This window comes from Sparus aurata, chromosome 21 (assembly GCF_900880675.1).
Source record: "Sparus aurata chromosome 21, fSpaAur1.1, whole genome shotgun sequence".
Taxonomy (NCBI): Eukaryota; Metazoa; Chordata; class Actinopteri; order Spariformes; family Sparidae; genus Sparus; species Sparus aurata.
The window spans coordinates 13488190-13510268 of NC_044207.1; the positions used below are offsets into that span (position 1 = coordinate 13488190).

At 41.9% G+C, this 22079-nt stretch overlaps 1 protein-coding gene across 2 annotated transcripts; it reads left to right on the plus strand.

Annotated features, from left to right (window-relative positions):
* The first annotated feature begins 65 nt into the window (after positions 1–65).
* On the plus strand, positions 66–21205 carry LOC115572966 (homer protein homolog 3). Of its 2 annotated transcripts, none has more exons than XM_030403503.1 (11): positions 66–665; positions 820–868; positions 7652–7808; positions 9515–9646; positions 9771–9875; positions 10668–10676; positions 11838–11950; positions 15232–15388; positions 18936–19043; positions 19144–19224; positions 19673–21205. In XM_030403503.1, the coding sequence occupies exons 2-11, from the start codon at positions 846–848 to the stop codon at positions 19856–19858; spliced, it is 1071 nt and encodes a 356-aa protein (XP_030259363.1). In that variant the 5' UTR covers positions 66–665; positions 820–845; the 3' UTR covers positions 19859–21205. The 2 variants fall into 2 exon arrangements, with proteins under 2 accessions (XP_030259363.1, XP_030259362.1); XM_030403502.1 differs by having other exon boundaries at positions 68–665; positions 11817–11950.
* The last annotated feature ends 874 nt before the right edge of the window (positions 21206–22079 follow it).

Below are 22079 nucleotides of genomic sequence, written 5' to 3' on the forward strand. Positions count from 1 at the left end.
GACTTCTCCTCCGGGACAATATTTCATTAAGCCTGAAAACTGGCAGACCTGTGCGATCCAGTTTGCGGTGCTGCACACATGCAGCCTGATTGGCTGCGGGCAGGTTGACACAGTTTCCCCGCCTCGCCGCCTCCCCGCGCAGCTGGAGCGGGTGTTGCTCGGAGCCTGTAGGAGCCAGCAGGTGGAACTCTACTGTCTACTGGCTGTGTCCGGCTGTTGAATGCGAGCCGCCGGCTGGATGAGGAGCAGAGAGCCCTGACAGCACCACCACCACCACCACCACCAGCAGCAGCAGCACCACCAGCAGCACCAGCAGCAGGACGTGCAGGCTGCTGCTTCTCTGGCCGGAGATGGACACACGCGGGACCGCGGTCACATCTGTCACCGAGGTCAGCAGCTCTGCCTCCTGCGGGTTGTGACTCTTCGGTGGTCCGCAGAGGTGATCGGTAAACTCCGGTGGCCGAGCCGGGGCAGGACGGGACGGGACGGACGGTGTGCGGGCTGCAGCAGGGCTTTGTGCGGTGCCTTGCGGTGAAAAAAAGCTCCCCCCTGGAGAATAAAGCATCTGGTAGCTGAGCCTGTAAGAAAGAGGAGAGCAGGACAGCAACAGCAGCCCCAGCGCGGAATTACTGTCTGACTCACCGAGGGGTTTACACCGACATGGGGTGAGTGTGGCTGGGTTGTGTTGCATTGACTTAATTAGGCTCAAAGTGAGAGCTGAGAGCACAGAGTTGTTGTTTTTTTTTTTAATGTTCAAATTTTGTGGACCAACACTTGTGAGGTTAATGGAGGCACTGCTTCAACTCTCTTTGTCTGTAGAAAAGAAGCCTCAGTCACCTTGTAAGATGTATCCTCACCACAGAGAAAGGTAAGATCATTTTAACCCTCGGTGTGGACTATCTGCTGGCTTTTGTTCCTGCATCACAGCCACTGCACATAATCTAACACACTTAATTAATTCAGTTTTAATTCAATAACAAGGTAAAGTCAGCCTTAACTTGATGAAAGTAAACCCATCATTTAAAACAGCTGTATTGCTGGCACATCTGGAGCTATGCTGCAGTTTCTTTGTCAGAGGGGTCGTTTTCAGACATGATGAATCTGTTAAATTAAGCCGATCGTCTTCTGTAAGGTTTTCCCCCGGAGTCCTCAGATTATTTGATCCATAATTCTCAGCAGTGACACTGCTTTGGCTGCTTTTATTGTGGTTGTGCCAAAGAAAAGGACCCAGGAGGATCACAGCGGGCATTCGAGTATGAAAAGGCTCACTCTTTCACAATTAAGGCGAAATCTTTGGTCGGATTTGTAAAATGTGTGCGTAATAGCGTCAGGAAATCAGATATTGTTGGAACTGCTGTCTTCTGGATTGATTATTTACTTCCTCAATTCAATCAGTCTCTTCCAATGTTTACCGTCTGTGTGTAAAGCAGCTTGTGGATGCTGTTAGATTGTGGGAGGAATTAGTTGGGTTATTCATCCTGAGGTGCCGCCCCTGACCTCCATCCAGGCTTTGTAATGCTCAGACACCCCCATTAAGCCCTGCAGGCCACGTCCATCTGCTGAGGATGAAGGTCGAGCAGCTGAACATCCTTGAGAAGTGAGAGTGTTGACCAGCTAACAACTGAACACAGAGAAACTTGAGCACACACACACTGTTTTACACCAGCAGCCTCAACAACAATTTTTATACACAGAAAGGTGCGACTGTCGACAGACACACACACACATGCCGCCCACAGTCCTCAGATCATGTAGGCTTGACCGTGTGATGTCTATAAGAAGGTTGTAGGTGATCAACGAAGTGAGTGACGCCTTTTTGTGCGTCCTGTATGTTGTTCAGCGTGACAGTCGTTGACCTCGCTGGATGTGAAATGGGCCTCCATAAACTTACATTTAAGACCAAGACTTTCTGTCGATGTTAACTCCACAGCTATTCGCATAATTAATTAGTAGTTGAAGTTATTTTTCATGTAGTAATGCAGAACATGAACTGGTTTTGGTTATCAATTGAAAATAATGTAAAGTAAATGATAATAAATGTAAAACCTTAGAGTTTTTTGACTGTTTGCCAGACGAGATGAGCAATTTGAAGATGTCATCTTGTTGTTTTCATAGATTGTGATCAGCATTTTTTTCGCTCTTCTGTGACATTTTACACACCTAGCTTGGGTAGCAATGGTGTGTGATTCTGGTTAAAGAAACCAACATTTTTGTAAAGTACACTGAAAGAAAAATGTGTTTCCTTTGAAAAGCAAATGAAGCTACACAGTATAAGTGTAAGTCAGAGCTCTATTTGTATGATTAAATGTATAAATAGTTTTACGTTGTGTCATTCATACATTGCGGCGTGTTAACCCGCCAGCATCTTACGCAAATTGATTCATATTATCTGAATAGCCAACATAGAGTTTAATGTCCCAGGTGATCTCAAAACAATGGAAATAGAATGAAACAACAAACCAATTCTTAGACATCAGCTTTGCTGTCAGTTAGAAGGTAGCTGAATGCTAATGTTAGCTGTTGTCTACAGGCAGCTAACGGGATATAAAATGTGTTGTATTAACTTGAATACAGCTCAATATCCCTCCAGATTTGAACTATCCACTATCTTTTCAGTTGTTGATAAATCAGGAATCTATAAAATTATAATAATTTGATTCCCCATGTTGACCCAGCAGTATGATGTTTGAGCGTCCCACCCTGAGAGTCGTCAGAGGAAGATGGCGACCATGTGACGGTCTATTGCTTGGTGCAGTAAAATTGTTGTGTGTTTGTGTGACTGTTACTCTGTGACAATAACGTTTGTTGAAAAAAGCCACTTGAGGGGCATGAAGTTTGAAAAGGCAGGGAAGGTCCAACAAAAGGTGCTGTTGAACTGCATTATGGGAGTTGTAGTCTTCTGTTTATTTGAAGCTTGGCTCATACTAGGAGATAAAAGTTGGGATATCTTGACTTTTGTGCCATCAGATAAGATCATTGTTGTTGTATTCCAACCTTCTGGAGTGGCTTTAAGTTCCGTCTTTTGGCATAAGGAATTAATTGTTTGTCTGCTTGCCCTCTTCTTCACCGGCACCAGATGGTTGATAGCACTGTCTACATAAACAATGAGCTTTACTGGGAGCAACAACTCCTTAACCAAAGCTCTATATCCGATTCTTCTTATATGACAGTTGAAACTAGAGCATAAATCTCACCCAGACTGCTCTCATCCCGGTGTCTTGTCCCAGTCAGACCACGGATCAGTGTATCAGCGTCTGCAGCAGCGGATCCACCGACAACAGGGAGGATTAGTGTGTGATGAGAAAGAGAATTATGGCGTAGGTTATAATCAGACCGGAGTGGGTCAGCCGTCAAAATGCCACCATTCATATCAACATCTTTACAGCAGTCTGTCTTCGGAGCCATGTAGTGTTTCTTTTTTTCATTGTCGTCTCTTACAGCGAGAAACACACAGAGAGACCATTACTGGATTTGTGTGTCACTAATGGGGTCAGATATAAATGTGCGATGACTGGCCAGAATACTAGTGTTCTACTGGGAACAGCCACTGCAATATACAATGCTGCATAGAAACTGAAGTGTCCTGGTTTTTACCACTTTGAATCTTCTTTTAGGCAACGTTCTGATGAGAGGGAGAAAGTGATGAACAGCAGCATCTCTCAGTGTCTTTTATTATTGAAGGTCTATAGTTTTAATATTGTCTGCACCAGAAAACATCAGCTTTTGGTTTATAATCCCTCTGCCATATATTGTGTGATGGGATGGACGGTGAGATCATCTTTAGGTTTTCCTTTATTCAGCTTGTTTGGCATTGATCTGTGACCCTGTCAATAATTTCTTCTGTAGCAGGTTATTAGTGTTGTTAGATACGTTAGCGGAGTGGCTGCAGGGCAAAACTAAGGTCCCATCTGCTTCAGTTGTACTTTGTGTTTAGTACTAGTAAGCAAATGTTAGCATGCTAACAGGCCAAAACACAAAATGGTGAATGTGATAAACATTACACCAAACATGTGAGCATTGTCACTCTGAGCAGGTTAGCATTCTGACATTAGCATTTACCACAAAGCAGGACTGTGCTGAAGAACAGCCAGGGTTGTATGGAGCCACAACGGTGACTTTAAAATTTGGCATCCAAAAAAAAAATTGGCATTGAAAACAAAACCAGTACTGAAAAAAGAAACATTGTCATTGAAACATTTGTATTGAAAACAGTTGTATTGGCATTGAAACAAGTATTGGCACTGAAAAAAGAAAGTAATTCAACTAATTCAAATCCGAAAATCTTATCATTTTATTTTTTTGGGATTTTTTTGTATTTTTCAATGACAATCTTCAGATTTTTTCATGTCACTTTTTCTTCAGTGACAGATTTTTTTTACAATGTCAGTTTTTTTTCAGTGACACTGATTTTCAGTTTCAACTTTCTGTCACTGTTTTGGCGTCGAGAGGGAGGGGCCTGAGGGGAAGGGCAAGTAGAACGCGGTTTGCATATAATTTGAGAAGGTAATGGCAGCAGCCTGCAGGAAGGCGGGGCTGGACGGTCCAGCCATAATACACCATGTTAGGGCCCGTGTGCCGGACGTCTCTGGGCAACACAGAGTCCAACTACCTTGCAGACTTTTCTTCAAGCTCTCTCCTGATGTGTCCAAGTCTCTGTGTATCTGGTTCTGTCCCGGAGCTCCTGAGCTCCGGTCTCTATATGCGTATGGAGTGTGGTGGTAGTACCGGGGCGCCGAGCACAGAGCATTAGCCACAGTTAGCACAACAGTAGAACAGCCTGTTGCTCTGAGCCGGGGCTGCAGCGCCGATAGCAGCGCTCTGGTCTGCTCTCCGAGCTCTGTGCCACCGCACCGCTACCGGAGACCGGAGCTCCCGAGCTCCGGTATCTATATGCGTATGGAGTGTGGTAGTAGTACGGAGCTAACAAGCATTAGCCCCAGCTGTGTCGCTCTGAGCCGGGGCTGCAGCACCGACTGCAGCGCTCCGTCTGCTCCCCGAGCTCTGTGCCACCGCACCGCTGCACACGCATACAGAGACCGGACAATGAAGGAGAGTGCTTGGAGAAAAGTCAGTCAGTTATGAAAATATCTGTCTGTTACTTGATTACAGCCGTCTGTTGTACTTTACTATGAACCACAGTAGCACAATCACAGCTGACTTTCCCTGCACACTGACTTGTTGAGTTTATTCGCTTCGACTCAAAGGAGTCATTGTAGGAATAGTGATATTATTCACATGAACTGAGTTTATAGGGGAGCTCTGGTCTCTGGTCTCCGGTAGCGGTGCGGGGGCACAGAGCTCGGGGAGCAGACCAGAGCGCTGCAGTTGGCGCTGCAGCCCCGGCTAGGAGCAACAGGCTGTTCTACTGTTGTGCTAACTGTGGCCTAATGCTCTGTGCTTGGCGCCCCGGTACTGCCACCACACTCCATACTCATAGAGACCGGAGCTCGGGAGCTGCGGGACAGAACCAGATACACAGAGACTTGGACACATCAGGAGAGAGCTTGAAGAAAAGTCTGCAAGGGAGTTGGACTCTGTGTTGCCCAGAGACATCCGGCACACGGGCCCTAACATGGTGTATTATGGCTGGATCGTCCAGCCCCGCCTTCCCGCAGGCTGCTGCCATTACCTTCTCAAATGATATGCAAACCACGCTCTACTAGCCCCTCCCCTCAGGCCCCTCCCTCTCGACGCCAAAACAGTGACAGAAAGTTGAAACTGAAAATCACAAAATGACACTGAAAAAAAACTGACATTGTAAAAAAATCTGTCACTGAAAAAAAAGTGACATGAAGAAAAAATCTGAAGATTGTCATTGAAAAATACAAAAAAATCCAAATAAAATAAAATGATAAGATTTTCGGATTTGAATTATTTGAATTACTTTATTTTTTCAGTGCCAATACTTGTTTCAATGCCAATACAACTGTTCTCGATACAAATGTTTCAATGACAATGTTTCTTTTTTCAGTACTGGTTTTGTTTTCAATGCCAATTTTTTTTTTGGATGCCAAATTTTAAAGTCACCGTTCTGGCTCCATAGGGTTGCAAGCATGGCTATAAACTCTTACTGTGGTTAACTTGGTGTTGTCCTTGCATTAGCGTGCGCACTAGAGACTTCCACCAGGACGATTGGCTAAGTTCCTTGAATATGAAAAGACAGGTTAATTGTACAGCTTTTCTAGACTTTCCATATGTTATTGGAAACAAGTGGATCAAATGTTTATAATGAAACATTTGTGTGCTTATGATGCTTAACAAAAATTATCATTGCAATTGTGATTGTAATCACAATGTAAGGTAATGGGAAAAAGTATTTTTGGGCCCCTGTAAATAATGTGAGATTGTAATGACACAGTTTGGCCATTATGTCAAATGTCCTCAAAGCCAGGAGGCTTTGACGCCATCTTTTGTAGTGGCCAAACTGTGTAATTACACTGTCACGTGACGCAATACGGACCAAAACAACTTCTTTCATACGTTGTAACTGGAGCTGTTCTTTCTGGTAAAATTTGGAAAGTCTAGAAGAGCCACACGATTTAATTATTTTATAATTTAAAACACCGGAAGTTAGCTGGCTAGACTGGTGGAATTCTCTCGTGCGCAGAGAGACTATGGGCCGCACAACACGGAAGATCTGGGTATGTTCATACCCAGGAAGTTGAGCTTTTTTGGCCTAAAAGCAACATTGAGCAGCCTTCATAAGAAGGAATCGGGCTCCGCCTCCAGGTTTGATATACCATCCTTGTGCTTGCAGAGTCAGCCATGCTGTTCCACCATGTTTCTACAGCAGCCCAGAATGGACAAACAAAACACTGATTCTCGGGCCTTTCATGCTTTTCTGTTATTAGCAACAACTGTAGGGGAGGGTGAGACGAGGGGTGGTCAGTTGGTTGCAGCTTTCAATGCCATTTAATCCTACACACTGGACTTTTACACAACAGTGTGTCAGCGCTAACTTTAGTGACTCTGCGATTCAGTTTGACACATCATCTTCAGTTTCATATTTCATACTTTATTTTCTATCAATAATACACCATGCTGTAAACGTACTGACTGGACTTGGGAGTGAAACAGTGAGAAAGACCTTTAGCAGTCTTAGTATTCATACCCAATGACAGTGGCTGAACCACCTCCCAGCACTACAGACTTTGTTGCTTTGATATATTTACCTCGTATCCAGGATACATCTCTGCAAATACTGGCAGCAGCAGAGCAGAGCAGAGGGTGGAGGGTGAGCGACTCGGGAGAGGGTTCAGAGGGTTTTCAGTCAGCATCATTTGCCAGCTAAGTCACAGCCCTGTATGGCTGGTGAATGACGCAGGAAAAGTGTGGGAGAAAGCCAAAGGATGATTCCAACATCTGTCCCTAGATGGCAGAGAGACAGATGGACATTACTATTATGAAAACAATGAGGGATTTTCCTTTTAAACAGGGGGGAAGTTGCATGACAATGGCATTTTAATGGAGGTCTTTTTTAAAAACAGATTTTACTCCATGCATAAACCTGTTTGTCTTGTTTTTAAGTTTTTAAGATGTCCCTACTCTTCCCTCACAGTTAACAGCAATACAATCAGTCATTTTAAAACCATTATTAATAGACCGTGGAACAGTTTGCATTTAAACATCCCTGTGTTTCCCTGTCTTTCAGGGAGCAGCCGATCTTCAGTGCCCGGGCCCATGTTTTCCAGATCGACCCAAACACCAAGAGGAACTGGATACCCGCCAGCAAACATGCCGTCACCGTGTCCTTCTTCTACGATGCCAATCGCAACGTCTACCGCATCATCAGTGTGGGCGGGACCAAGGTGAGGCGGAGGAAACTGGTAATGATGGCGATAATACTGACAGTAGAAAATCAGTTTCAGTAGATTTTATATCCAGAATTAAAAGAAGGGAGCTCTGTTTGATGTGGGGAAGATGTCGACCTTGGCATCAAAAGAGGTTTTTCAGTATTCTTAACAAAGCCACAGCAGCTTCACAATGATTTTCCTCTTCAATTACTGTCCTCCTACCAGAAAATCTGTAAGGTTAAGACACATGTAGTGAACCAAATCCTAGTGGGTGTCAACAACCCAGCAGCCAGAGCGTCCTTCTCGCAGGCTCGTGGATTTAGATTACGACGAAGAGGCCACATTCATCACTGGGGAGGGGGGGGGTGTCTATCTGATCTCTTCTTAGCACCTCTGCTTTGACCCACATTTCTGCCTCCCATAAGGCTGTGCGGGGTGGCAGTTGGTCGCTCTGCAGCCCAATCATGCCAGGACTGGTGTGTGGCTCTGGAATAATCTTTACTGCTACTGCTAACGTCCAACATGTTATGTCAATCATGTCAGCAGCGCAGAAATGCAGAGCGTAGGATTCATGTAATCGTTTGTTTGAAGGCGGAGGACCAAAAAGCTTCCACCCAAGCTGCCGTCTCCCTGCAATTCTGGGATTTTAAATCAGTTCCATTACTGTAAGCCAAGAGATGACGTAAAAAGGTTTAGAAATAGGTCCGCTTTAATATGTTTTTTTCTCATGTGCTCAGGGGGAGAGAGGTGGCTTCAGCCACTTCCCTGTGAGTGAGGTCATGAACCTGGTGTATGTGCTGTGTTTGTGCATCTTTACTGTCGCCCCTGCCTCTGCTCTGAATCTGCGTATAAGCACCTGAGACGTGGCAGAGCTTTCCTTTTTTCTCTCATTTAAGAAAAACAAAAAGAAAAAGAACCAAAATGTCTCAAGGGAGGAAGGGCTTGAAAATCTCTCTGGAAAGTTAATGCACCTCAAGTGTCACAGATGATTTCCTGTTTTTCGGCCAGCATGTGAAGCATGAAGTGTCTCAGTGTTGACAAGGTTTATGATGGTGCTGTGTTCAAATAATGACATAGAATCACTAATAGAAAAATAAATGATTAAACTTTTCAACAGTAGTTTTTGTCATTTATTTCTGCACAATGCAAAAGGAGAAATGATATATATAACTATTGTATGTAAACAGTAAACAAATGTAAATGTTCATGCAAAATTATAGATCTAAAGGCGACATTATGCTAATTTTTAGGTTAATACTTTTATTTTGGGTTCCTGCTAGAATAGGTTTACGTGTTTTAATGCTCAAAAACACACCAGTTGTCTCAAACGGTCCAGTGCTGCAGGGCTGTGTTCCCTTTCTGTCTGAGACGCTCTGTTTTAGCTCCTGTCTCTTTAAAGTCCCCCCTCCTGAATACCCAGTCTGCTCTGTTTTGTCAGCTCGCACACGCCTGAGCAAGTTCCACTAGCAACAACAGAGCAGCTTTGCCAAATACATTCTTACGTGCCAAATTAAAAAAAGTACAATTTATTAAATGATTTTACTCATCACAGTTTGTCTATTTATTTGCTTTTACACCTTAATTGTTTTCCCACACAAGAAAAAGAAGGTAATCAATAACACTGCTTAATCATTTCCATGTTATTAGTTTTGCCTGTTTCTTTGATCTTCAGCTGAACTTTCTGCTTTGTTGAATCACCTTTGTTATCTCTGCATGCGCAGGCAATCATCAACTGCACGGTTACACCCAGCATGACATTTACCAAGACGTCCCAGAAGTTTGGACAGTGGGCGGACAGCCGGGCCAACACCGTGTACGGTCTCGGTTTTGCAACAGAGCAACAGCTACATCAGGTAAACTAACCCAAAGTCAACAGAGGTTAAAGCTCTGAAAAATGTATTTCCAGAGGCCTAGCAGTGCTGCATTATTAATGTTTCATTACCTGAAACAGTTCATCACTTGTCCTCTTTTGAAAAGTTCTCAGATAAGTTTAAGGAGGTGAAAGATGCAGCTCGTCTGGCACGAGAGAAGTCGCAGGATAAAGAGCTGGCCAACACTGCGCTCACCATCGCTGCTCCTCAGGTGAGCTTGATACTCTCAGAGAAAAAAAATGTGAACGTGAAAGTAGAGCAGACCTCTGCAGGCTTCCGGCAGGACGTGTACATGTGTGTGCAAAGTTTGTCATGATCTACAGAAATACCCAGTGATGAGTTTTTGGCATTTTTGAGGAGACATGCCGAGCAAAGGCCAAGGTTAGATGAATGCACCTCTGCAGCTATTACACAGGACCACTGTGATTAAAACAAAGGAGGGATGGAGAAAGAAAGAGAGAGAGAGAGAGAAAAGAAAGGCAAGAGAAAGATAAGCTGGGTCACTTGTCTCGGAGGGAAGAGAAACTGAGGGAAACTAGGACGATGGTAAAATTATCCCGTGCCGCTCAGCAGTGCACCGCATCCGCATTTTTTACCTTCTGCTATTGAGAGGCCTTATCAAGGTAATGATAAATATCAAGTCAGCTCAGGACCTTTTCTGATCAATAGAGTATAATTACCCCTCAGTTACATCTGCTTCATCATGAGGAACATGCCCATTTCCTTTTAATTCTACGGCTGAACAGATCGCAAGTGATGTCGCTCACTCCACGTCTTCATCGATTTAATGAACACATTAGAGCGGCCAAGGCTCGAGAAAATTGCCAACTTTGTCAATTAATTGTAGTCAATCCTTGCTAAGTAGCGCTGCGCTGCATAACTGATCACACAGCTAGGTTTGCTCATGGTTGTGATGTGTTTGAAAAGGTCATTATGTATGTAGACCTTTGTCATGACATGTTTCTTTGTCCATTTTACCCACCTGATGGATTCCCCTCTGTAGTTCTCCCAGGTGAGTGTGCCGCTGTTGTGTTTTTTTGGCATGACACAAAAAAAGAAAGTATCTTTTCTTTCCCGGTCTCCAGGATAGAATGCTGGCGGTTAATTTTTTCTGCAATCCAGTGATATGTTCACATTTGTACGTGTCATAGGCTATGCACCATATTGACATTTGTAGAAAAAGTGTTGAATAACGTTCACATTACATGTCATATCTGGAGGTGGTGATGAGCGCTGTTCAACACACCATTTCAACACACCATTTCAACATTTGTAAGCGTGACACTGCTGGCTTTTTTTAAGGAGGCACTGGGACCAATAACAGCCAGGTTTGTGCCGTCTTAAGTTCTTTAAGCAAAAACAGAACCTTTTCTAACATTCACAGAGTGGTTTGGGTGCCTAAACCTAACCAGACCACGAGGACAGTGTTGTCACAACTGTCTTGCAGAAATGTACATCGCCAACATTTATTCAGGTGGCTGGGTTGGCAAATCTTTCTTGTCCTTTCTGCCTGTCCATGAACTTTGTATTTATTTATATCACTTCACAGGAAGTACTCAGATCCTTTACTTCAGTAAAAGTATTTATACTACAGACTCTGTAAATATCAAAAGCCCTGCAGAAATGTTTCTTCAGAAAATATATTACATGTTAATGCACTAACGGTTACACTATAATCTTTTACATCATTAGATTATTGGTAAATGTGCAAAAATGTAAAAGCAGGATTTTACAGCTGATTGAGGTGGAGCTCATGTTGAACTATTTTGGTATGGGATGGCAATTTATGATTCTTTTTATTAAGGATTAATCTGCTGATTATTTTCAATAAGTTATTAATTATTCAATTTGTAAAAAATGTAAGAATATAGTGAGAAATACTGTCCAGAGCCAAAAGTGACACATTCACAACTCCAAACCTCAAAACTATTAAAAAATAAATGCCAATAATTAAAATAATCTCAAACTAAAATTTAAAATCTTTGCAGCTGTCGAAGAATTTTCTTTCACTCGAAAGAAAGTGATTATTATGTTGCAGTGACAGAAGTCGCCTCTCTCCTGGCTGAATAATCAGTGTGTTGCTGTAATGTCAGTGTGTGTGTGTGTGTGTGTGTGTTTATTAGTGGAGTCCATTTACTCATGTGTTTCTCAGGACCTCTCGGATGAACTCCAGTCTCCACCGGTGATGTGTGTGAATGGGCCGGAGGACAAGCTGTTCCGCAGCCAGAGCGCCGACATCACCCTGTCTTCTGAGAAGGAGCGCATTAAGAAGATGCTCTCTGAAGGGTGACTGAGATATGCGCACACACACACACACACACACACACACACACACACAAATACACAAACACACAATGACAGAGTGGAAGCTCAAGATATCACAAAAACGTTCTTCTTGTTCTGAGTCCAATCTCAGCTTCTGTTCAAACACTTCAATGCTTCAATAAGAATCCCTTTGTGAAATGCTTCTTTTTGTGTCGGTGTTAAGAGTCTGGTTTTAATTTGGTGGCTGTGAGTCTACTAGGTTTGTAAAGATCTTGCATTGTAGACCCAGGACTTTCCTCTCTGTTCCGCTCTCCTGCACACAAAGTTTAAAACTTGATGTGTGATCTGAAGCAAGATAAAAAAAAAAAAACTTAACCCTTCACTTTATCCAGTGCTCACAAAGGGAGTGCATCTATGTACTCAGGGTTCTGTCTTTTCTTTTACTATCTTGTATGTGATTTCTTGTCAGGTTATTTAGAACAAGAACAGTCTGACTCCTGAGATGTAGACTGTGGCTGTAAGCCTGCCTCTGAGCGCCACACCTCTGCAATCCGTGTGTTTGCCTTTTCAAAATCCCCGTCTCTACTTGAGACAACAACCTCTGAGCAAGCAAACAACATGCTAAAAACGGCGAGTTAACCTAGCCGTAACCTGATAATGATACGAAACCTAAACAAGCTATCAGCTGTTGCCAAATAAGCAAAACAAGTTCCCCCTATCATTATTTAGCACCGCCCAAGATGATTGTGATGATGTGAAAAAACACAAACAAGCCAGAGCAGTTTCTTCTACCATACCAAAGGGAGGATTGATGCAGACAGACGTCTCTCCAGAACTGACACAGCACTGTGGAGATATTTACAACATATTATTGGAGCAGCAGTATCTCGGCAGCAGGTAGGAAGAGACTTGATAAACGTATCAAGAAGACCAGCTCCATGCAGGTGATGGGAGAGAGCAGGATGATGGACAAGCTGTCATCGCTGCTGGTGAAGGAGTCCCGCCCCCTGCATGTCACTATCACAGATCACTGGGCAGCTCCTTCAGTGATAGACTGATACACCCCAAGTGTGTGAGGGAGAGGTATCGCAGGTCCTTCCTTCCTGCTGCGGTCAGACTGTACAACCAGCACTGCTCCCAGTAGACCTCACATGCGCTCTGTGCCATAAACACTCTACACATAACCCATTTCTCTTTAGTTTTCCATAACTGGACAATTTTCAAACCCATATTTATTATTTATTGACAACAACACACTGCCACACTGCTAACAATTACACTGTTCACAGTGCATAATGTTATGTATGTACAATGTGTATGAGTCTATTTCTATTTCTTACCTTTTGATTACATTATTTATTTTTTACTACTATTACTACTGTTTATTGCAATATGACTGTCGTTTGGCTGCTGTGACAAAGACATTTCTCCATTTGCGGGACAATTAAAAGAATTCTGATATGATGATTTATCGCATGTAATTTAAGTACTTCATTGTGAAAATTACAATGATGACGCTGGTTTCCAAAATGCAGTTTTGAAAATAAAACATGGTTTTGGGTCGATTCTGGACAGTAATTCTGACATCATATCATACATTCACACATTTACGACAGATTCGATTTGATCAATGCTGTTAATTTCACTCGAGCAGGTAATCCATTAGCCGTGTTCACCGAGTATTAACAAGGTTCTCATTTTCTGGGTCAATTACAGTTTGACGTCATTCAATTTGTTCGGCTTTCGAGGACCTGAAGAGTCCATTATTGAGCCGCTTACTAATGCATGACACCAAGTAAGGCTTGGCTTGTGCACAGCTCCTCATCCACGTCCTTTGAGCCACCCACAGTGCTTTTATATCGTACAGTTCAATTATTAGACAGGAAGCTGCTCCTGAGTGGTTACTATGGTAAACTGTTGCCATGGAGCAGCCTCAAGATTTGTAGCTGTAGAGAGGCGAGCAAAGCTGAAGCATCAGGGATGAACGCAGAGTCTGATCTTTTCTGAACATTGCATCAAAACTGTTTGAAATTCATACCATTTAATGATTAATATGTCTATAATACACTGGGTAGAGGCTTGTTTTACTTAAAATGAATCTACAATATTTGGGGAATTATATTGTTGATGCAGTTTCAAGTACATGAAAGAAGACTTTATATACCAAATGCACTTGCTAATCAACTCGTTCAAAGATCACGTCCATTAGCTTCTACTTGTTTGTTCCCTGATGTTCACAAATTACAAATCTGATGATCCACCGCAGTTACAGACGTGTCGCTACTTTAATTTCCTTAAAAAAATGTTTTAAAAAGAGTAGTCTTTCAATGTCACATTCAGTCTTTTGATGAAGACGACTTGAATTCAACCCTTCCAGGGTAAGAGGCTTACTGTGGGAACAGTTTGATCTTGTTGTTTGCTCTCTGAGCATTTTAATGAGCGTATCTTTGCTTTGTTACAAGAGCTGTGAAATGACCTTCAGTCTGGGCAGTAGGAGTGATGCTGCAGGCTGCAGTCCTCTGTGTAGCCCTTTTAGACACTGTAGTAGTGGCTCGCTGCTTGTGTTAACCGGGCCAACACCGCGGCGTATTGCAGTGTTTTGCTCTGATTAAAACAGATTAGCAGTTAGGGTTAGGGGCTTTCTAGTCCACCAAGTGCTCAAAACATGTTGTCACATTCATACAAACAGAGATGTATACACTTCGACGTGTAGCTGGGGGCATTTGGGAATTAAACTGCTTTACCTCCTGAGCCACAGCCGCCCCAGTTCATTCTTGACTTTTGAGGAAAGTCTCTGTACTGGAGCTGTCCATCGAATCATCTTTATCAGCAGATGCATTTTAGCTCAAAATACGTAGAATAAGCGTATAAAATGGATTATGGGTTTGTGTTGCAAACAAAGAAATCGTTATCATAAAAAATAATCATTCAGCCCTTCATAACACTTATTTTGAAAGAGCACAAACACAATCATTCAAATTCATGAAACAACCTTTAATATAAACTTCTTCCTTTAAAAAAAAAGAACAACTTACTTCTTCTTTTTATTCTGCTATCAATCTACCCACTTATTGATAACAATGTTTAAGTACGTACTTACATAATCTAATAAACTGACTGTGTGCAAAATTGATGTCACACCAGAGAAAAACATCTGCCAGATTGGGCGATTGCAGTCAACAAGGTACATATCAACTGATGTATCAGTGCATCCCAAGCACATTAACACAAGGCTTGTATGTACAGTATTGTAATATCTCATTTGTGTCACTGGTTTACAGTTTTGCGTTTCTGTCTTTCAGGTCTATTTGTGAGATGAACCTGGAAGCCGAGCTCTTCACCCTGCAGGACAGCAACTCCAAACTGGTGGCAGCTTTGCATGAGGCTAATGCTAATGTGGAGCAGTGGAAGAAACAGCTGGCAGCGTACCAGGAGGAGACGGAGAGGCTGAGAGACCAGGTGAGCCTCGACTGTGTTCAGTCTGACTCTCAGGTTCGGAGGGCACTTCGAAGATGCCCTGCTTAATTGAGCTTAGCCTGAACACTGAACATCGAGCCGTTTTAGAAACATGAATTCAAATGTCCATGTTCAAAACAACCAGAAAACAACAACCATAGAATTACTCAGAGCAACATGAAGCTGAGCTGCTTCATGAGTAGGTTTGTCCATACTCCAGCAGTGTGAAGATGCAGGAGCGTGCTGCTGCTCTCACATCCTCCTCGTACACGCCTACTTCTAAATTTAAAGGTGATTAAATATGTCTTGTCACATATTAAATTAGCTTTACTTTGAAATAACTACATGGGTGCTTAATCTAGAGTGTCATTTTCAGAAACCACATGGTTTAGAGCTGGCAGAAAGACGGTGTCTTATTTTAATCAGTTATGTAAATTATATTTTTGATTGTTTTCTTTTTGTGTGTGTTTGATAACTAAAAGGTACGGCTCAATGGGGCTCGGCATCATCCATGTCATGTAAACATTGTTTTTGGGTGGAAAGAGATGGATTTCAAGATTGCTTACTATTTCCTCAGGTGGTTCATTTTTTACGGTGCTATTCTATCATAACCTGTCCTGCAGATGTAATAAAACTTGTGTGTTCACAAGTGTGTTTTTAGCATTGTTATAGACTTGTGAGCCTGTCCAGGAAGTGCCCTTCCTCTACCTCAGTGACCAAGATGAGCGGCTTAGTTTGATGGATGGATTAACTGTGACATGAAACTATTAGTGGGAAATATGACCTCAAAGCTACAAATTTCATTTTTTACAGTAACTGCAAATGTTTTGAGACGTCACCGCCTCAAGGTGAAATTTACCCAAAGATGAAAACTCAGTCATTTTCTACTCTGCTACATTTCTGGACTTCTCTAGAAACACAGATAAGCAGGGAGCTAAAATTAACTGAAAGATGCAACAGGCCATTAAAATAACTCTCTTTTTTAAAATCTTTTTTAGATTAATAGTTTTTTTAATTTAATAGTCAGGGTTTTTCGAGCATACAGTTACATTTTTTTTTTTTTTTAAGTGTTTTAAAATGTGTGCTGTTAATTATAGTTCTTGGGAAGAAAGACAGTTGGAATTGGCAAAATCAGAAATCAGAATCAATCAAGAATGTTGGAATTGGTGCTTCGATAATGAGCAAGCAACTAAACTGAAGAGTTTAATTTCTGTTTTATCAATTCAGTTTGGGATTCTGACTGCCGGAGACCTGGATTTTGCTGGAGCTGCATGGAGACATTTGTTTCTTTTCTTTTTTTCTTTCTTTTTTTTTTACATATTTTTTGACATTTAAAACAACTCTTTAGTTGTTCAGGAGAATGTTTCTCTGTGAAGCTCCAGAAATGTTTTGTGGACAACTGAACTTCACTTGACTTTCCATCTGCACAAGGCCGAGTAGATTAGAACTGGATTTTCATCTTTTGGTGAACTTAATCCTTTAATGAGAAGTTAAACCAGGCCAAAAAAAACCCCTTTCAAGCGTTATCAAGTCAGACTCTGAAAAGTGGCTGTTCTCTCTTGCGGCTTCTGAAGTCCTTCAAACTTCACATGCAGACGAGTCCTTGTTCGGTGTGTGGTAACCTGCAGGGCAGAGGCTGATGGGTGAGGCCGCACCTAAGTATCAGTGCCGGAGCTGCGAACTAAGGTCGACGCCAACGTGAAGCCTTGTTCAAACAAGAGCGAGGTGATGGGAGGTTCTCTGCTGAGGGAGGCCATGCTGTTTGTGATTGGCTCGTCGTTTTCTTACACATTTCCTTGGCTTTGCGGGTACAGCTTTTAGTCAGGCCGGTAACACCCTTCATTGCTCCTCACGTGGTTTGTGCTGCAGGCGCTTCCCCTCCCAGGCTTTAATCAAGGCGTCCTCTGCAGGTTGAACAGGTTCGCCTTACGCACGTCGAAGGTCACATTTCACCACAGGGGAGTTTGGTCTAAATACGCCGGGCCTCGGGAGGGTTTCACACTTAAATTACCTCTCAGGTTCCAGTGGATGCAGATGCCCTCCATCTCCTCACTCGTCAATAAAAGGTGTTTTCACTTTTACTGGGGGCCGGTTCCCCTGAGAACGACCTCGCCTCAGGCTCACAATTACAAACCTCTCATTCAGTACTTTAATACCTTGATCCCTTTCCATTATAGTCCCGCTCCACGGTATCGATCACTGCTTTTGAATTCTTCCCCCACTTGTCTGGTATTTAAAAGCAGTCGCCATCCACATCAACAAATAATTCAAACAGGCGAGAGCCCCGTCTCTGTCTCCTTTGGACCGGTCTCGTTCCCTCTATCTGAGGAAGGGGACCAGGTGGCTGAAAATGGTTCACGTCTCTGGGGTGGTGTGAGAGGGAGAGGGGTTTGTAGGACAGCAATATCCTACTTTCAATGCCCCAGTTAGGAAAAAATGAAAAATCACCAGAGGGAGCTGGCATCCACTCGTTTCTTTTTTTTCTTCTTCTCCTTTCTACTGCTTCTCCTCGTCTCGACCAAACATGGTCTAAAATAATCCAGCCTGTCTCTGTCAGACGCAGGGGCATTTTAGAGGTGTCCTTCTGTTTTTTTGTTGTTGTTTTTTTCTGTTGATGAGGCCCAAATGACAGTGCAGCATGGTTTTTGTTCCTGTTTACTTGACAAAAGTGACATAACTCGTTCATCTGCCTGCTGATGAATCCTAGTTGTAGATGAAGTTAGAACAGTAGAAAAACTTGGTTACAGTTGTAGAAACACAAGAAACGAAGCCTCTGGATTGATGAGCTGTGCTGAGTGGTCGTCTTTGTAGATCAGTACGTTTTTCACATTTAAGCCCGTATTACATCACAGAGGTTGTCCTAAATACATGAAATACAGAAACATAGCATTTAAATTTTAAATGTTTTGTTAAACATGCTATAAATCAGATATCTTTGAGAATGAGTTTTAACTTCAGCATCGATGTCCACACTGCCACTACATATATTAGAGGCTTATTAATTGAAAAGTAAAAGAGTAAAAAAAAAAAAAATGCTTGGATGTAAATGCATTTAGCATTAAATATCAAACAGGAGGATTTAACTACAGAAGTTTATTGCTGCCACGCCTAAAAAAAGATATAATACATAAAGTGTATAGCAATAAAATTACGTTTTTTAACGTTATAACAAGATAGTTTCACATTGTTACATCTTCTCAAAAACAGGAAGACATGTTCTTATAACAATAAACTTTTACATTAGAACTGATCCAGTCTTCCTTTTTCTGGCGTGGCAGTGACATCTTTCTGTACCAAACTAAACTTTTTCAAGCTTTATAGTCAAAGATAGGAAGATGCTCTGTTGCCCCTCATTTAAAGTGGAGCTCTGGAAACATCCTGCAGACACGTGGTCAGATGACCTGAGAGACTTTTGGTTACTTTGTGGGCACACATTTAATATAATTGTCAGTTAGGCCTTAATTTATAAGAATACTGAGTGCTGTGGGGATATGAGAGAGACCGCGTCCCATATGCTGAATGTGATTTAATTCTGTGTGTGTGCTGTAAGGTGGCAGAACTAGAGGCCCACGGGGGCCACGGACCCAGTGACCTGCTGAAGGACGAGCTGACCCAGTCCCTGGAGGAGCTGGAGGCCCTGCTGAAGGCCAAAGATGAGGTTGGTACTTTTGATTGTACTGTAATTGTGTTGTTGTACCTGGAGTCAAAGGTGGAACACAGCGATGTTCATGGCAGGTGTACGTTTTATTCTTTTCCAGGAAATCCACATTTTGCAGAGTAAGAAATCAGAGTACCACGAGATGGAACACGAGAGGGACGAGGCCATCCACAGACTACGGGTAGGAGTGAGTTATTATTGTAACGTGTTTCGTTAATTGATAGTCAACTGCCTTAACAATTGATTATAAATTAATCATTAATAATATATAAAATATATAAACTGTCTTAACCACTCACACAATCTGCTTTTGAGTTAAAAGAACAGATGAAGTTCCTTGAATGATTAACTCAGTAACACAAAAAAGAGTTTCTGTCTGTCGCCCAAATAAATCCAACCCACACTAAGGATACTGAATAGCTCAAAGGTTCTCATATCAGTTCAAATAACTGGTTATTTAAATGAAACACATTTTTTCATACAAGTATTCTGTATTTTATTGTGATATATTTGAGTATTTGTAACAGGACACTTTCAGATTTATTTGTGCTCATCTGATTGTCGGTTAATACATTTAAAATTGGTATGCTTTTACGATTCCTTGCTTGTTGGCCTCCTCTTCTCTGCAGGAGACGGAGATGCGCAATTCCGAGTTGGAGCGTCGCATCCAGAACTCAGAGCAGAACCTGAATAACACTCTGGAGGATCGGGACCGCATGGACTCTGAGATCCAGAGGGCCATCGAAATTCTGGACATCAAAATCTTTGACCTTAATGACCTCCGCCAGAGCCTGGTCAAGCTCATTGACAAATAAGAGGGAAGAAACGGGGGGGAGATCCGACCGGAGAGAGAGACGGAACAGAAGACAGGGTCGTATTTTGTCGAGACAAAACAAAAAAACGGAGCTGGTCCCTCGTCAAGCACAAGAACCACCTCGGCTGCAGGAAGGTTTCCCCATGTCTGTGTTTGCAGCAGCAGCTGTCCTCAACAACATACTGTAGGTGTTGGCCTAAGCAGCAGCAGCAGCATTTACATGGTCTCGCTTGTCCAGTCTAATGTAACGCTTCACGATGCTTTCAAGGGTATCATTCAATGCAATAAACCAATTTTAAGGTAAGTGCTTCACAGTGCTAGACATTTAATATTGAGAAGTGGTGCTTGTAGTTTTTCATAAGTAGGACTTTTGTACACGAAGTGGCGATGCATTGTCAAGAACTATAAGAGGCCTTGTTTTCGTTTGTTTTGTTTTTTCAACTGAAGGGTGATTTTAAATCATCCTTAGAAACAAAATGAGTCCACGCAAACAGAGAAGGGGACAGCACAGTCAGTGAAGAGTGAAAAAACAAAACAAACTTTTAAGAGATCTGCCTGCATACAACATCATTATTACCGAATTAACGGTTTGAATTATGCAGCAATAAACTTGTGTAGTTCCACATGCATATTAATACAGCAGCTTTACTGTGTCAAGTGAAGGACGGAATGGGTTCTAGTTGGTGCTGTTCCGCAGGAATAAGCAATTCCGTGTACTCAAAGTCTGTAAAATAGTGCGCTTCTGGTGTTTCATGTTTGGATAAGGTTTGGACACACACTTAACCGTCAACATTAGATCTGAATATTGACACCAAAGATCAAATGTTAAGAGCAGAGTCATTGATAAGCAGCAGCTCGCCTGTTATTACTTCTTCACGTAAGCTCGTAAGGAACCTTTAAAACTAAGATAAAAAGTACATTTTAGCAGATAAGATACATGCAGTAATTACATTTAAGATAAATAACATATAAATCAGTAATGCTACAGTTGTTAAGTAAACAGGAGGACCTTAAGTCATCACTTAGTAATACAGATAAGTTAAACTGGCCCAGTCTGAATATGTCATCCCATGCTTCATCTCTTAGACGCATTCATGGAAATCTACGCGACAGTTTCTGCCTTCTGTCATTTTCCAGCACGTTACGTTTAGCTGTGGACAATATGCCATACGCCTTCTTTTATCACAGACTGGATTGTTTCACATACTCTAAAACGGCATGTTTGTATTATTTTTCAAGCCTTATTGCTCTGTTGTAAGGGTGGTCTTCGGGAGTCATGCCAGCTCTGCGTCTGAAAGCTTGAGCTGTTGTCGTGACAGTTTGGAAATAAAAGCAAAGAATACAGTCAGTCATTGTTATGGATTTCTTTCCTGTGTTTATTGTTTCTCCTCTGTGGCCCCTCTGGTTTAAGAACTTTATTTCTAACATAGTAATAACTCTTGAGATTCAGCAAGTGAATGAAATTGATTCATATTCAAGGTTCAAGGTGAGTTATTTGTCATTATACAACACTGGGTTACAAACAAACTATACATTATCAACACAGAAACATGTATACTGTCTTACAGGCTGTAAACATATTTACATAAAGTATATAGATAAACACGCCACAAGATAGTGATCACATGGTCAGGCATCTTCACATTAAAAGTTATATTTACCTTTTCTTTCAAAACGGACCAAAACAAAAAAACTGAAATTTAAAAAGTTATACCAAGCCACAAATGAAGTCCAAAGATTCTTATCTTTTTGTTTGTCACTTATGTGGTCGTTATCTACAGGCATTGTCATGAAAAAGTGCACTGTGAGGTCAGAGAGGCAGGTTTGTGACCAGATGATTGCCAAGATAATTCTGGGCAGGCAAAGTAAAACAGCAGTGCTTCAAACGCTCACATTACTACAGCTGAGATTACCTTAAAGGGACACTGTGTAGTTTTGGAGAAGAAATTCAAATTCAGAATTATAATATTTGAAATATTCATAAGGTAATAATACAAAGAAATATTTATTTTTTCTGTAACTAAATAAACAAGCTGTTCTCAGAGGAAAATAAGATCCCCAGAAGTAAAACAGTATGAAAAATTGTATCGTTTGTTTATTCAGGTTATTCTGTTGTGAAGACAAACAGAGTTTGTATAAAAATCAGTCAATGAAGATCTTTTTCTTCTTAAGTTTTTCTAGATTGTGCACCCTTATTCCTAGTTGCTCCAGTGAAGAGGACT

Bases quoted from the DNA above. Each gene is read 5' to 3' on its own strand.
- LOC115572966 (XM_030403502.1), top strand. From the start codon at position 846: ATGTATCCTCACCACAGAGAAAG. The intron at 869-7,651 runs GTAAGATCATTT...CCTGTCTTTCAG, and splicing joins TATCCTCACCACAGAGAAAG to GGAGCAGCCGATCTTCAGTG. The intron at 7,809-9,514 runs GTGAGGCGGAGG...CTGCATGCGCAG, and splicing joins TCAGTGTGGGCGGGACCAAG to GCAATCATCAACTGCACGGT.